Genomic DNA, 16,587 nt, shown 5'->3' with positions numbered 1-16,587 from the left:
ATACTGCCTCCGGTAGGGTATGTGGCACTTTTTTCCAAAGATCCTGCACCAACGCAAACAGCAGTGGCAGCTAAATTAATTAATTCCTCCATGCTGATAGCAACTGTCGCTTACTGAAACGCTTCACGCTTCGCCGTCACAGACCGTTGTAAACTGGTGGTGATCGTTGCTTGGTGTGTGACGCGTTGTGAGTTTTCTTTCCACCTAATTTGGACCGAGACTGAAATGATACAGTCCACGAGGACACACGCCAAATGGATCACTCCACTGCTTGTAGGTCTGCCCTCATAGATTTTCATGAATAAAAGTTTCATGCGATAACATTTAGGTTCCTCTTGTAAAAATCGAATATTTGTTAGTCTAATGATTGAAGGTTTCTTTAACACAATGGATCTTATGCTCATATATTTTAAATTTTTGCAAAATCAATGACAGAGAAATATATTTTTGCTACAAATGATGTTACAGTTTCTCAAATTATTCACTCATGAAGTCTTTACTGTTCTGCGTGCATTCGAACCATTTCATGGGAAAACTTTTTCCCTTTGATATTGATACCTCAATAATATGGTTTTGGACTGATTCAACTGCTTCTTAAGACAATGAAAACGCTGTTCACACATTATTTGTTTGATGCGAAGGAATAAGAAGAATGCACTAAGCTGTAAATCAGGCGAATACGGGCAATCAGACATTAAATCGATGTTTATCTCCGCCGACCACTTAATTATTTGGCGTGCTGGACTGAAGCTGAGATCTTCACGATGAACAATGATTGCTCGTTTTCAGTACTTTTCCTTTATTTCACCAATAATTTGTGTCAAAAAAATTGGTGTGTCATTCAGCAGTATCTGTTTTTCAAGCCTCTGTAGCATGGATCACCTCGAGTCTGCAGAAACTAAAGAAACAAGCAAGTGGAAGCGATTAGCTAACGAACCATTTTCTAGTGGCTAGCGTTGCTGCCTCTTCATCACGAGATCCCCGGTTCGATTCCCGACCGAGTCGGATTTTCGCCGCCCGGAGACTGGGTGTTTGTGTGGTCCTCATCACCTCATCATCATTCCATCGTCATTCGGGTAGCAGCGAGACTGAAAATGGAAAGATTGGAACTTGTACGGGCGCTGACAACCAGGATGTCGAGCACCCCACGAACCAACATCATCATTGATGTGTTGGCAGAAGAGCCAACACCGTGTTGCTAGAGGAGGCCGAAATGCACGCGTTTAAGCTCACGCAGACTGGCGTGAGGTCTGGAACAATTAAAGGAGTTGAGTCTAATAAATAAAGTACGAAGTTGATGTAATACTTAACTTTAATCCGTAATTGGAGAACATCGCTATTGTTGATACATGAATGATAATCTCAATATAAACTGGTAATGGCGCCTTGCTAGGTCGTAGCAAATGACGTAGCTGAAGGCTGTGCTAACTATCGTCTCGGCAAATGAGAGCGTATTTGTCAGTGTAGCTTCGCTAGCAAAGTCGGCTGTACAACTGGGGCGAGTGCTAGGACGTCTCTCTAGACCTGCCGTGTGGTGGCGCTCGGTCTGCAATCACTGACAGTGGCGACACGCGGGTCCGACGTATACTACCGGACCGCGGCAGATTTAAAGGCTACCACCTAGCAAGTGTGGTGTCTGGCGGTGACACCACAATCATCATCAACGAGCCATTTGTGTGGATTTTTGGTCGTCTTGGAACACCTAAAAAGCTAACTGCAGCTTTGTTTCTCGCCGAATATATACAAGTTTCTCCTCCGGTTAAGATGCTGTAATGTAATGTATTTTACATTTCCTTGATCGAATTCTTTGATACTTTCTTACACCAATTTACTGTCACGAGAGACAGTTCATCTCAACACACACACACACACACACACACACACACACACACACACACTTAACTTTAAGCTGTTGCGTGTTATAAAACAAAAGTATTTGCGTGTTCCCTGTTCTAACGGTTTAAATCAAAAGCATCAACGAATGTTATCTTTGTTTTCGGAATAAGCCTGATAAAATTGTTACCTACATAAAAAGGTTACCTGGTTGTTAACTTAGGTTACATAATTAAACACGGATGTCATAATAGGCTCCGAAACTTCTGCGACGATAGCACTTATCGATGCGTAGATACCTTGAACCGAAAAATGAATCTGAGGGATTAATGCTTTTAGCAAGAAATCTAGGTGCCTCAACTAAATGTCAAGTACGTAGCTGATTTGTTTCGTACTTTACAATGAATTATTATTTTGGAAACACTCGCCACATACGAATAAAATTTTCAAGGAGTACACTGCTTTCCATCTTTATCTCTTCAACCACACTCACTCGACGCTAAGGGTATTCAATTACTTCTTTCTTCGATTTCCACATCAGTTGCAACAACAAAAAATAACTACTGATTATAATAATCTCTTATTATATATTTAAAGCATTGCCGACCACAATATCTTATTTCAGGATAATTAATATCAGCCTGATGATGTCCATCTTCTGAGCCACTAACAATAAGACAGAAGCATCTTGTCACACAAAATACACTAAACTTACAAAGTAAAGCAATCAGAAATGGAACACTAAACTTACAAAGTAAAGCAATCAGAAATGGATTAATGCGTAAATGACGTTCACATACCTGAGTACAAACACATCGTCCCAACATTTGTAAATATACAACAGTTAGAATGCAATAAGCCAAAAATAATTTGTCGTTGTTACCAAAAATGGAAATACCTCGTAGACTACTTGAACACACATGTTGAATATGTACATCTTAGCACGCTTGCAATCAGGCGCTGCTGTGTAGCCAGTTAACATGGAATTAGCCATTTATGGCATAAAGATTTTCTCGAAACCGTATTAATAAACGTCTATAAAAATTTTGGTGCGACTATGGCGCGATTGGTGATAATGTACACTCGGTGTCAAGCCCATAGTTACTGGATCATTCCTTTCAATTGGCCTAGTTTTAGAGGTGACTCCCTGTCAGCAATCTCAGATTTTGTTCAAATATTGTGTGCTGGTTTGCTAAACTTTCAATGGAAATTTCTGTGGATGGTTGTAGATGTTCAAGAAGAAAATCAATCCCTTGAATCTGATATTTTACGGAGGAAAAAGAGTGCTATTTCATACGGTGGTCAAAGCAAACATTAATCAAGCGTCCCTTTCCAGATACAAGGATTTGGAGGTCACTTATTTTTGCAACAGATTTATTTCCTACGAAACTCACCCCTATCTATCTCACAACTTACATACCGAATAGAAATAAAACTTGCACATTTTATAAACAAGCTACGAGATAAGGTTAAGAAAGAAGTCCTCCTTAAAGCAAATATGGACAAGATCAAGCTATTTAAACTTGGCAGACATTTTCACACAGCCAACTTTTTTGGCAACTTAGATCGAAAATAATGAATCAAATGCTCACAGAACTTTCAGAATGTACATAATGCACACTGCTGAACCATAGTACCAAGCTTTGCAGCACTACCACAATTATTCACTGAAATACAGCTCTTTGTATTCGACAAAAATATTTTAAATGTTGTCGCGCCATTTTGTTGCCTTTCACATAAAAGGCTTTTACTCCCAGAGTATTAAAAGTTTGCAGATCTACGTACACTATGTGATGAAAAGTATCCAGGCTCCTGGCTGAAAATGACTTACAAGTTCGTGGCGCCCTCCATCGGTAATGCTGAAATTCAATATGGTGTTCGCCCACCCGTAGCCTTGATGACAGCATCCACTCTCGCAGGCACACATTGACTCAGGTACTGGAAGGTTTCTTGGGGAATGGCAGCTCATTCTTCACGGAGTGCTGCACTGAGGAGAGGTATCGATGTCGGTTGGTGAGGCCTGGCACGAAGCCGGCGTTCCAAAACATCCCAAAGGCATCCTGTAGGGTTCAGGTCAGGACTCTGTGCAGGCCAGTCCTTAACAGGGATGTTATTGTCTGTAACCACCCCGCCACAGGCCTTGCATTAGGAACAGGAGCTTGATCGTGTTGAAAGATGCAATCGCCATCCCCGAATTGCTCTTCAACAGTGGGAAGCAAGAAGGTGCCTAAAACATCAATGTAGGCCTGTGCTGGCAGATGACTTTTCCACGGGCATTCGCCGTACTCACATCGTGCCATCGGGTCGCCACGTTGTGTACCGTGATTCGTCACAAGGTTTTTCCACTCTTCAATCGTCCAATATTTATGCTCCTTACACCAAGTGAGGTGTCGTTTGGCATTTACCGGCGTGATGTTTAGCTTATGAGCAGCTGCTCTACCATGAAATCCAAGTTTTTTTTACTTACCTCCCTGCTAACTGTCATAGTACTTGCAGTGGATCCTTATGCAGTTTGGAATTCCTGTTTGATGATCTGGATAGATGTTGCCTATTACACATTACGACCATCTTCAACTGTCGGCGGTCTCTGTCAGTCAACAAATGAGGTCGGCCTGTACGCTTTTGTTTTGTACGTGTCCCTTCATGTTTCCACTTCACTATCACATCATCATGGACCTAGGAATGTTCAGGAGTGTGGAAATCTCGCGTACAGACAAAAAAATGTTCAAATGTGTGTGAAACCTTATGGGACTTCACTGCTAAGATCATAAGTCCCTGAGCTTACACACTACTGAAACTAAATTATCCTAAGGACAAACACACACACCCATGCCCGAGGGAGACTCGAACCTCCGCCGGGACCAGCCGCACAGTCCATGACTGCAGCGCCTCAGGCCACTCGGCTAATTCCGCGCGGCTCGCGTACAGACGTATGACGCAAGTGACCCCCAGTCACCTGACAGGGTCCGAAGTCCGTGAGTTGTGCTGAGGGCCCCATTCTGCTTTCTCACGATGTCTAATGACTACTGAGGTCACTGACATGGAGTACCTGGCAGCTGGTGGCAGAACAATACACCTAATACGAAAAATGTATGTTTTTGAGGGCAGTCCAGATACTTTTGATCGCATAGTGTATGTTCCTTTGATAGTGTATCAAATCTCCACACGAAAAAATTTGAACCAAAACTTGTGCAAAATCTGAGATGGTCGAATGTGAATCCACCTGCACGCAAAGCAGGCATCTCCAACTTTGCAATAATCGGTGCGTCCTCCTGTCTCAGTGCTTGTGCAATGACGCGTGCGTACATCACGAAAATGAGGCTAGCGCATAGACGCAAGCTCCTTCTTGCGACGCACGGAGACTGGATGCAGAACGAACAGCCCTAAACCTCCGTCCACTTGTTGCAGGTGGTGGCACGAGTCCGGGACGCCGGTGTCTTCTTCCGGCCGCGTCTGGGCGTCGCAGGAGGCGCTGCACATCCGCGGGGCGCGGCCCGAGGACGCCGGCAGGTGGGAGTGTCGAGTAAACAACGCGTTCGGGGAGCAGCGGGTGCACGCCTCGCTGCAGGTCACAGCGCCGCTGCAAGTACACGTCACGCCGCACCTGCTGGTACGTCGCCCGACATTCATCTGTTATGGTACCGTCAAACAAGAAATTCTTGGAGTGGTCTCGATGATGCCTTTTGCAGTGAACGCTACCAGTCCCCTTAGTACGTGTGTCTCCCTTGAACACATCATTTTTCAGCTCTGGATCGCTAATGAACCCTAATAGGTTACGCACCGGCTGTCGTCCAATTCTACACTACTGGCCATTAAAATTGCTACACCACGAAGATGTGCTACAGACGCGAAATTAAACCGACAGGAAGAAGATGCTGTGATATGCAAATTATTAGCTTTTCAGAGCATTCACACAAGGTCGGGGCCGGTGGTGACACCTACAAGTGCTGACATGAGGAAAGTTTCCAAACGATTACTCATACACAAACAGCAGTTGACCGGCATTGTCTGGACAAACGTTATTGTGATGCCTCGTGTAAGGAGGAGAAATGCGTACCGTCACGTTTCCGACTTTGATAAAGGTCGGATTGTAGCCTATCGCGAATGCGGTTTATCGTATCGCTACAGTGCTGCTCGCGTTGGTCGAGATCCAATGACTGTTAGCAAAATATGGAATCGGTCGGTACAGGAGGATCACAACGGCCTCGTATCACTAGCAATCGAGATGACAGGCATCTTACCCGCATGGCTGCAAAGGATCGTGAAGCCACGTCGCGACCCCGGACTCAACAGATTGGGGCCGTTTGCAAGACAACAACCATTTGCGCGAACAGTTCGACGACGTTCGCAGCAGCACGGACTATCAACTCGGAGACCATGGCTGCGGTTACCCTTGACGCTGCATCACAGACAGGAGCGCCTGCGATGGTGTACTCAACGAAGAAACCTGGGTGCACAAATGGCAAAACGTCATTTTTTCGGATGAATCCAGGTTCTGTTTACAGCATAATGATGGTCGCATTCGTGTTTGGCGACATCGCGGTGAACGCACATTGGAAGCGTGTATTCGTCATCGCCATACTAACGTATAACCCGGCGTGATGGTATGGGGTGCCATTGGTTAGACGTCTCGGTCACCTCTTGTTCGCATTGACGGCACTATGAACAGTGGACGTTACATTTCAGATGTGTTACGACCCGTGGCTCTACCCTTCATTCGATCCCTGCGAAACCCTACAGTTCAGTAGGATAATGCACGACCGCATGTTGCAGGCCCTGTACGGGCCTTTCTGGATACAGAAAATGTTCGACTGCTGCCCTGGCCAGCACATTCTCCAGATCTCTCACCAATTGAAAACATCTGGTCAATGGTGGCCGAGCAACTGGCTCGTGACAATACGCCAGTCAGTACTCTTGATGAACTGTGGTATCGTGTTGAAGCTGCATGGGCAGCTGTACCTGTACACGCCATCCAAGCTCTGTTTGACTCAATGCCCCGGCGTATCAAGGCCGTTATTACGGCCAGACGTCGTTGTTCTGGGTACTGCTTTCTCAGGATCTATGCACCCAAATTGCGTGAAAATGTAATCATATGTCAGTTCTAGTATTATATATTTGTCCAATGAATACTCGTTTATCATCTGCATTTCTTTTTGTTGTAGATATTTTAATGGTCAGTAGTGTAATTCATCCTTGGCCCGAAAGTCATCGATCATGCCCTTTTAGACGGCAGATAAATCGCTCTGTTTACACAGAAAACGACTGCAATGTTCGCAGAGTCCCCACTCGCCCCCTGCGCTCTCCCCGCCCCCCTCCCAGCCCCTACTCTTGCAGCCACCTGGCTTCTGTGAGAGGTTACTGCATGCTGACGTCAGACGTAGGCGGTGGTCACATTAATGTTACGGGACCGTGTAGTTTAAATATGATTTTTCACCTTTATTTTGGTTAGTGTTTTACTTTAAAATTTTAACTACTTACGAAGAAGGCTCTTATTTTACGAGTGCGCTGGAGTAAGTTGTCAGCAATGTGATAATATGTGCATACGTTTCCTTACAGCTACATTTTCCCAAATTCCATAGTTTTATCTGAATCTGCGCTTCTCAGTAATCTTGTTTGTATTGCTTTACGATTTTTTAATTCGTACTGATGACGTGGTAGAAGAAGAAACAGGTGTCGATCATTAGAAACAGAAGTAGATATAGAAGAGATTGGGGTTCTAGTACTAGAATCAGAATTTAAAGAGCTTTGGCAGTCACAAAATCAAATAAGGCAGAAGGGATAGATAACATTGTGTCAGGATTTCTAAAATCACTCCGAGGAATGTCAACTAAACGACTATTCACGGTGGTGTGCACATGTATGCTTCATCCACATAGTTCCGAAGATTACAAGAGCCGACAAATACGAGAATTATTGCACAATCAGCTTAACAGCTAATGCATCCAAGTTGTTGACAAGAATGATATACAGAAGAGTGGAAAAGAAAATTGAGCATGTGTTGCATGACGATCATTTTGGCGTTAGGAAACCTAAAGGCTGTTCCCACGTTGCTATTGATAATTGAAACAAGACTAAAGAAAAATCAAGACGCATTCTTAGGTTTCGTCGACCTTGAAAAAGCACTCGAAAGTGTCAAATGGTACAATATGCTCGAAATTATGAGAAAAATAGTAGTCAGCTGTAGGCAATAATGGGTATTATACAATACGTACAAGTGCCAAGGGGGAACAATAAGAGTGGAAGACCAAGAACGAAGTGCTCAGATGAAAAAGCGTCTAAGACAGGCATGTAGTCTTTTGCTCCTACTGTTTAATCTATGCATCGAAGAAGCAACGATGGAAATAAAAGACAAGTTCAAGAATGGAATGAAAATTGAATGTAGAAGGACATCGATGACAAGATTCGCTGATGAAATCGCTATTCTCACTCAAAGTGCCGAAAAATTACAGAACTTACTGAATATAACGAACAGACTAATGAGTATAGAATATGAACTGAGAGTAAATCTCAAAATGACGAAAGTAATGAGAAGTATCAGAAATGAGAATAGCGAGAAATTTAACATTAGGATTGGTGATCACGAAATAGATAAAGTTAAGGAATTCTTCTACCTAGGCAGCAAAATAACGAATGACGGAGGGAGAAAGAAGGACATAAAGAGCAGACCAGCACTGGCAAAAAGGACTTTCCTGGCCAAGAGAAGTCTACTAGTATCAAACATAGTCTTTAATTTGAGGAAGAAATTTCTGAAAAGTTAGTTTCCGGCAAAGCATTGTGTGGTAGTGAAACGTGGGCTGTGGGAAATCCGGAACAGAGGAGAATTTAAGCATGGCTAAGAAATGAACATATAGAAAACACTGATAAGGAAGGGACAGGATGATACGACGCCTGTCAAGACATCGCAGAACAACTTCCATGGTGCCAGAAGGAGCGATAGAGAGCAAAAAATATACAGGTAGACGGAGATTGGAATACATCCAGTGAATAATTGAGGAAGTATATTACGAGTGCTATTCTGAGATGAAGAGGCTGACACAGGAGAGGAATTCGTGGTGGGCCGCATCAAGCCTGTCAGGAGACTGATGACAAAAAAAAAAAAAAGATTGTATACTGCCACTGTTGAGATTTTACGTCACATGACGATCAGCCTTGTCATACAGCATTCATTTCTCTTATTTTATTTGTTGGATCGATTTGAGGAAGACCTGCAGCATACTCCGGCCTTCAAACAAAACAAAAAAGTCTGAGTCTGATTTTAGTCCTGCCTTCTATTCCTTGATTGAAATGCGAAATGCGGGCTGTTCTGGGGAAAAAATCGTAACGGGTGACGATATCTGGTGGTAGCAATACGAATCAACGACAAAGCGCAGAAATTCACGTTAAGGGTCAACTCTTTGACGAAACAACCTTCATTCAAGCCGATGTGACGCGCCAGTTGAACAGCATCCCAAAGGAGGACTTTTTCTGACAATTTCACATGCTTGTATTCCAGTCTCGGAACTTTTTGGACTGGCGAGGTAGGTATAAATCGAATAGTCTAGTAAAACGTATCAAGTGACCCAAAAAGAGCCTTCATTCATTACAATTACAAAACGTCAGTTCCCTGAGATACCATGTCTTCAATTACGGCACTGCTGAATTTAGACGCAGATGTTACTACACTACTGCCCACTAGAATTGCTACACTACGAAGATGACGTGATACACACGCGAAATGAAACCGACAAGAAGTGCATGGCAGATGATTAGCTTTTCAGAGCATTGACATAAGGTTGGCGCCGGTGGCGACACCTACAACGTGCTGACAGAGGAAAGTTTCCAACCGATTTCTCATACGCAAACAGCAGTTGACCAGCGTTCTCTGGTGAAACGTTGTTGTGATGCCTCGTGTAAGGAGGAGAAATGCGTACCATCACGTTTCTGACTTTGATAAAGGTCGGATTGTAGTCTATCGCGATTGCGGTTTACCGAATCGCGACATTGCTGCTCGCGTTGGTCGAGATCCAATGACTGTTAGCAGAACATGGAATCGGTGGGTTCAGGAGCGTAATACGGAACGCCGTGCTGGATCCCAACGGCCTCGTATCACTAGCAGTCGAGATGACAGGCATCTTATCCGCATGGCTGTAATGGATCGTGCAGCCACGTCTCGATCCCTGAGTCAACAGATGGGGACGTTTGCAAGACAACAACCATCTGCACGAACGGTTCAACGATGTTTCCAGCAGCATGGACTATCTGCTCGGAGACCGTGGCTGCGGTTACCCTTGACGCTGCATAACAGACAGGAGTGCCCGCGATGGTGTACTCAACGACGAACCTGGATGCACGAATGGCAAAACTTCATTTGTTTCGGGTGAATCCAGGTTCTGTTTACAGCATCATGATGGTCGCATCCGTGTTTGACGACATCGCGGTGAACGCACATTGGAAACGTGTATTCGTCATCGCCATACTGGCGTATCACCCGGCGTGATGGTATGGGGTTCCATTGCTTACACGTCTCGGTCACCTCTTGTTCGCATTGACGGCACTCTAAACAGTGGACGTTACATTTCAGATGTGTTACGACCCGTGGCTCTCCCCTTCATTAGATCCCTGCAAAACTCTACATTCCAGCAGGATAAAGCACGACCGCATGTTGCAGGTCCTGTACGGGCATTCCTGGATACAGAAAATGTTCGACTGCTGCCCTGGCCAGCACATTCTCCAGATCTCTCACCAATTGAAAACGTCTGGTCAATGGTGGCCGAGCAACTGGCTCGTCACAATACGCCAGTCACTACTCTTGCTGAACTGTGATATCGTGTTGAAGCTGCATGGGCAGCAGTACCTGTACACGCCATCCAAGCTCTGTTTGACTCAATGCCCAGGCATATCAAGGCCAGAGGTGGTTGTTCTGGGTACTGATTTCTCAGGATCTGTGCGCCCAAATTGCGTGAAAATGTAATCAAACATATCAGTTCTAGTATAATATATTTGTCCAATGAATACCCGTTTATCATCTGCATTTTTTACTTGGTGTAGCAATTTTAATGGCCAGTAGTGTATCTAAAAGTCTGGCAACACATCCGGCCGGAGGGGCCGAGCGGTTCTAGGCGCTACAGTCTACGCCCGCGTGACCGCTACGGTCGCAGGTTCGGATCCTGCCTCGGGCATGGGCGTGCGTGATGTCCTTAGGTTAGTTAGGTTTAAGTAGTTCTAAGTTCTAGGGGACTGATGACCTTAGATGTTAAGTCCCATAGTGCTCAGCCATTTGAAACATTTGAATCTGGCAACACAGCGCCGCCACGGCTGCCGCGAAACGTATTCGGACAAATTAGTTTAAAACAAATGACTGTCGCACAAAAGGGAAGCCAGCGCAGTGTTTGTACACAGTGTAGCGTGGCGCCCTGATACAGCCTGAGCGACGCGGAGTTGTTACACAGCGGGTGGCTGATACATCGCGAGGCCGAGAAGGCTGGCGTGGCGCCGCCGGATACCCGCCTACACGAGAGCCTGGCGGCAGATTCTGCAGACTCGGCGCTCTGGCACGGTTTTTGTTTGTTTGGTTTTTACACGCGCCTCGCCCACCTCCGGCGTCGCACTCCAGCCTGTGCGAGGAGAGTTTACATATTTAAATTATTGTTGGCAGACTGCGGAGGGGAGAGAGCCCGTGCATCAGATTGACGAATATTCCGCGGACGGCTCAACCCGCACGCATCCATATTCATCGCATTCTTTAAAAATTCATATCTCGGTGGCCAACGTTTGCACGGCGAAGTCTGCGCTCGCTGCACGGAACGCTCTGTGGGGTTTCCACGGTGATCCACATGGGGGGGACATACCGCGACGCGGAAACGAAATCCAAGCGACGAGCGGTGCGTGTGCGAACCGTATGTGTCAAACCTTTGTGGAGTTGTAAAGCACACAGAACTTAAAAACATATTACTTCTCCACACCTCCTCTTAAAAATGGCGTACTTCAAACACACTGGAAATAAAGCAAACCAAGATTAGTCAGAGTATCTACTCTGGTATTCAGACATCAACAAATAGAAACACTTTGAGGTCCATCAGCTTTGAAAAATGTTGGGCATAAATAACTAGCCATTTATGCCACCATTTAAAGTTTTATGGCACATTTGTGACCGTTATATTTCGTTTGGTAATACACACTTAAAAAGACCAAACTTCGAGGTTTATTTTTCATATTTATTTTAGTTATTTGATAGATTAAAAATTCTACAATAATGATGGAAAAGGTATAATCATTCTTCAAAAAAAGTGCGAGGTTGGTTCGTGAGCAATTTTACACGTAATTGGCGTTTGTATGTTGGACTCAGGGCAATAACAGTTGGTTTCTCTCCTGCTTGTGTTGCCAGTGAAGTATCTCGTCGTCTCGAAACAGACCTTGGAAACCCGTGTTGGGCGCTGCTTCATTGTGAGGTTCATTTGCAAAAAAGGCGAGATTAAGGAAAGTAAAACTGAAAGAAATTGTAATTGCAGCAATACTATCTGTAGCAACAATGTTGGCGAACAAATGTTGTAGCACGCTGCAGCTTACCTGAGTATGAATTTTCTTAAGTATCTTCCCGATAAGATACTTCTTTCTCCGATACAGAATCATTGGCTTCTTCCTCTTGAGCTTCTAAAATTTCTTCCTCACTCAACAAGCGTGACATATTTGTAGCATAATTACAAGAAACTGCAAAATCTAAAGAGTTTAAACGTGAAACGCACGACGAAGCAAGCGCACTTTGGCTCAGTCGCGACAACAGCTCTTATGACGAACTGCCTATTGCCTTCTGTCTCGGGTTCTTTGGCCGACGTTCATCTAATGATTTTTCTGACGTTTCGCCAGCACGAGTGGCTAGCATTGTCAAAGCTTCGCCCTCCATTGCCGGTGGTGAACTGGAGGCGAGCTCGCGGCCGCAGACTATATGTACCTGGCGCGCGAACGCTCGCCTCCATTTCACCACCGGCAATGGAGGGTGAAGCTTTGACAATGCCAGCCACTCGTGCTGGCGAAACGTCAGAAAAATCATTAGATGAACGTCGGCCGAAGAACCCGAGACAGAAGCCAATAGGCAGTTCGTCAACAAGTGGCCACGAAAGCCTTAACAATTTTGTAACAGCTCTTATGTTCGCTACTGTTTCTTTCGAAGTAGTTCTAGAAATTGACAACAGAAGGCAGCACCGTGAAGGGACAGGTAGCGAGACGTCGGCACATTGTTCTCATCCAAAGTAAATCCAGTTTTCGAGCGATGCGCGAATATCGTGGCCCGAGATATACTAGGGAGCGGTCTTTTGATCACATTTTGTGACCCGACCTACACTCTGGTTTGGTCATCAAAGTGTTAATTTGGTAATTGAGGAAAGTGTGGAAGCGGGGGAGGGAGGGGGGGGGCAAAATTTGTAGCGGAGACCAAAACTTGTTTACATTAAGAAGGTTCATATGGATGTGGGATGCAATAGTTCAGTAGCGACGAAGTGGTTTGCACAGGATAGGCTAACATGAAGAGCTGCATCAAACTAGTCTTCAGATTGAAGAGTACAACACGAAGCGATGTAAATTTTGCGTATCAAAACTGCAAAAAAATATAGTGTTCTGTGATGTCACAAACACTGAGTCACAAGTGGAATCAGTCAACTCCCGCAAATACGTTGATGTAACCGTTTAAGGAGACGTGAAATGAAATGCCGAATTACGGTCAGTTGCAGATAAACCAGTTGGTAGATTTAGGTTCATTGGTAGGATACGGGTCCGAATAGAAGATGGCTTACAAAACAATCATGAGACCCACGCCAAAATATTAATTGTGTACGATTCATATTAAATAGGATTAACAGCAGATTTTGAATATATATAACGAAGGGCACGGAGACTGGTCACAGTTTTATTCATTTGAGAGCTTTACTGAGATGCTGCAACACCTGAACTGTCAGACGTTTCAAGTTAGACGCCAACTATCCCGGAACTTACAAAGTTTTTAGAAACAGTGCTAAGGGAAGATTAGAGTAATTAAAGAGTGCACAGAGGCAAGCAAGTAATCTTTCTACCTGCGCTCCTTACGTGCTTGGAACGCGAAAAATCTCTAATATGTAATCAGTGTCAAAAACCGCCTGCTATTCACTTCACAATTGTTTGCAGAGTAGAATTATTGTAAATAAGGGCCACGATCATCAGACATTTGGCATCTTGCTAGAAAAAAGGCCTTCTCTACGCTTTTACAATCTTCATCAGTAACCGTTCATGGTGCTCCATCTTTTCTAATGACATCTACACGCCTACCCCCCTTTTCTAAGTAAGTTAAATCTATCCTCAAGCCGACAATTGGTTTTCACAACGTAGTGTTTTACTAGGCATGAGACTATTAGTGGTGATCTGCCCATTCCTTCCTCCGTGCTTCCAAAGCGACTTAAAATAGCCAATAGGTACCTCAAAAAATAGTAAGACCAACTGATGACTGACCGATGAATTTGTATTCCTATACTTGCCGGCCTTTCTTTGGTTGCAGACCGGCTCCATAGCTGAATACTTTTCGATATTTTCCAAATGCTCGCCTTTATTAAACCTCACGTGGCGTCCCGTATACTTCATTTGGCGCAGATCCTACCTATCTTTGTTTACTTCGTTAGTAGTGGACTTCTCTTCAAGATACACTCCTGGAAATGGAAAAAAGAACACATTGACACCGGTGTGTCAGAACCACCATACTTGCTCCGGACACTGCGAGAGGGCTGTACAAGCAATGATCACACGCACGACACAGCGGACACACCAGGAACCGCGGTGTTGGCCGTCGAATGGCGCTAGCTGCGCAGCATTTGTGCACCGCCGCCGTCAGTGTCAGCCAGTTTGCCGTGGCATACGGAGCTCCATCGCAGTCTTTAACACTGGTAGCATGCCGCGAAAGCGTGGACGTGAACCGTACGTGCAGTTGACGGACTTTGAGCGAGGGCGTATAGTGGGCATGCGGGAGGCCGGGTGGACGTACCGCCGAATTGCTCAACACGTGGGGCGTGAGGTCTCCACAGTACATCGATGTTGTCGCCAGTGGTCGGCGGAAGGTGCACGTGCCCGTCGACCTGGGACCGGACCGCAGCGACGCACGGATGCACGCCAAGACCGTAGGATCCTACGCAGTGCCGTAGGGGACCGCACCGCCACTTCCCAGCAAATTAGGGACACTGTTGCTCCTGGGGTATCGGCGAGGACCATTCGCAACCGTCTCCATGAAGCTGGGCTACGGTCCCGCACACCGTTAGGCCGTCTTCCGCTCACGCCCCAACATCGTGCAGCCCGCCTCCAGTGGTGTCGCGACAGGCGTGAATGGAGGGACGAATGGAGACGTGTCGTCTTCAGCGATGAGAGTCGCTTCTGCCTTGGTGCCAATGATGGTCGTATGCGTGTTTGGCGCCGTGCAGGTGAGCGCCACAATCAGGACTGCATACGACCGAGGCACACAGGGCCAACACCCGGCATCATGGTGTGGGGAGCGATCTCCTACACTGGCCGTACACCACTGGTGATCGTCGAGGGGACACTGAATAGTGCACGGTACATCCAAACCGTCATCGAACCCATCGTTCTGCCATTCCTAGACCGGCAAGGGAACTTGCTGTTCCAACAGGACAATGCACGTCCGCATGTATCCCGTGCCACCCAACGTGCTCTAGAAGGTGTAAGTCAACTACCCTGGCCAGCAAGATCTCCGGATCTGTCCCCCATTGAGCATGTTTGGGACTGGATGAAGCGTCGTCTCACGCGGTCTGCACGTCCAGCACGAACGCTGGTCCAACTGAGGCGCCAGGTGGAAATGGCATGGCAAGCCGTTCCACAGGACTACATCCAGCATCTCTACGATCGTCTCCATGGGAGAATAGCAGCCTGCATTGCTGCGAAAGGTGGATATACACTGTACTAGTGCCGACATTGTGCATGCTCTGTTGCCTGTGTCTATGTGCCTGTGGTTCTGTCAGTGTGATCATGTGATGTATCTGACCCCATGAATGTGTCAATAAAGTTTCCCCTTCCTGGGACAATGAATTCACGGTGTTCTTATTTCAATTTCCAGGAGTGTATGATACGCTGCCCTCCCCCTCCCCCCCCCTCCCTCGTGGAGGGGTGGGATACATCAACAGCGAGCGCTTGTGACGGACCATTACATCAACACCATGCTCAAGATGTGGACCCATCATCGACATAGTTTCACTGGTCTCCTTATTGATGAACTGAGGATTACGTCCTGCCTGCCTGCCCCGTCTCCTGTTGAACTCGCTCACATCACGCGTGCGCTCTTCCCCACATTAAAAGATTCTTTCTCGTTTATAGCTACAGTACGTGCACATGAATTTCCCCCTTAGCAGGGTACCTACGGCGCGTGGCCTGTTGATGACGAATCGCCCTTGTAACGTGGTTGTGGGACGGTACCCAGGTATGGTGTGACCTGATGTGTGGCGAGAGGTTCTCTGAACTTATTTCACTACAGACACCCCCGCCAACAGGTACTTCGTGCTCAGAGAAAAGTTTCCGACAAGATACAGACTGCACAACATTGCTCTAGCTGATTCCCCAGTGTGCATACAGTGTGCAGTGTCGTGCGACAGACACAGATGAACGTCGCCTGTGATATAGACCTTCCGCAGGTACGTGTCTTGTAATTCAGAAGAAGCTTGCCATCTACTTCCGAGTGGCGCCTCACACGATCGAGCGCGGAATGCTCCATCGGCAGGTGCAGACCTACTTTTCCCAGTCAAAGAAACATGTTAT

The 16,587-nt window shown here is 45.9% G+C and overlaps 1 protein-coding gene across 1 annotated transcript in view; it reads left to right on the top strand.

The window, feature by feature from the left end:
* Positions 1-16,587, top strand: part of LOC126143911 (Down syndrome cell adhesion molecule-like protein Dscam2) — a 493,502-nt gene that overhangs the window by 107,874 nt on the left and 369,041 nt on the right. Inside the window, exon 2 of the mRNA XM_049915460.1 lies at positions 5,242-5,443. Coding sequence (XP_049771417.1) covers positions 5,242-5,443 — 202 coding nt within the window. The remainder of the gene's footprint in view (positions 1-5,241; positions 5,444-16,587) is intronic.

The sequence above is a fragment of the Schistocerca cancellata genome, chromosome 1 (genome assembly GCF_023864275.1).
Source record: "Schistocerca cancellata isolate TAMUIC-IGC-003103 chromosome 1, iqSchCanc2.1, whole genome shotgun sequence".
Classification (NCBI taxonomy): domain Eukaryota; kingdom Metazoa; phylum Arthropoda; class Insecta; order Orthoptera; family Acrididae; genus Schistocerca; species Schistocerca cancellata.
The sequence above is the reverse complement of the archived record's forward strand: the minus strand, read 5'-3'. Positions and strand labels throughout refer to the sequence as shown.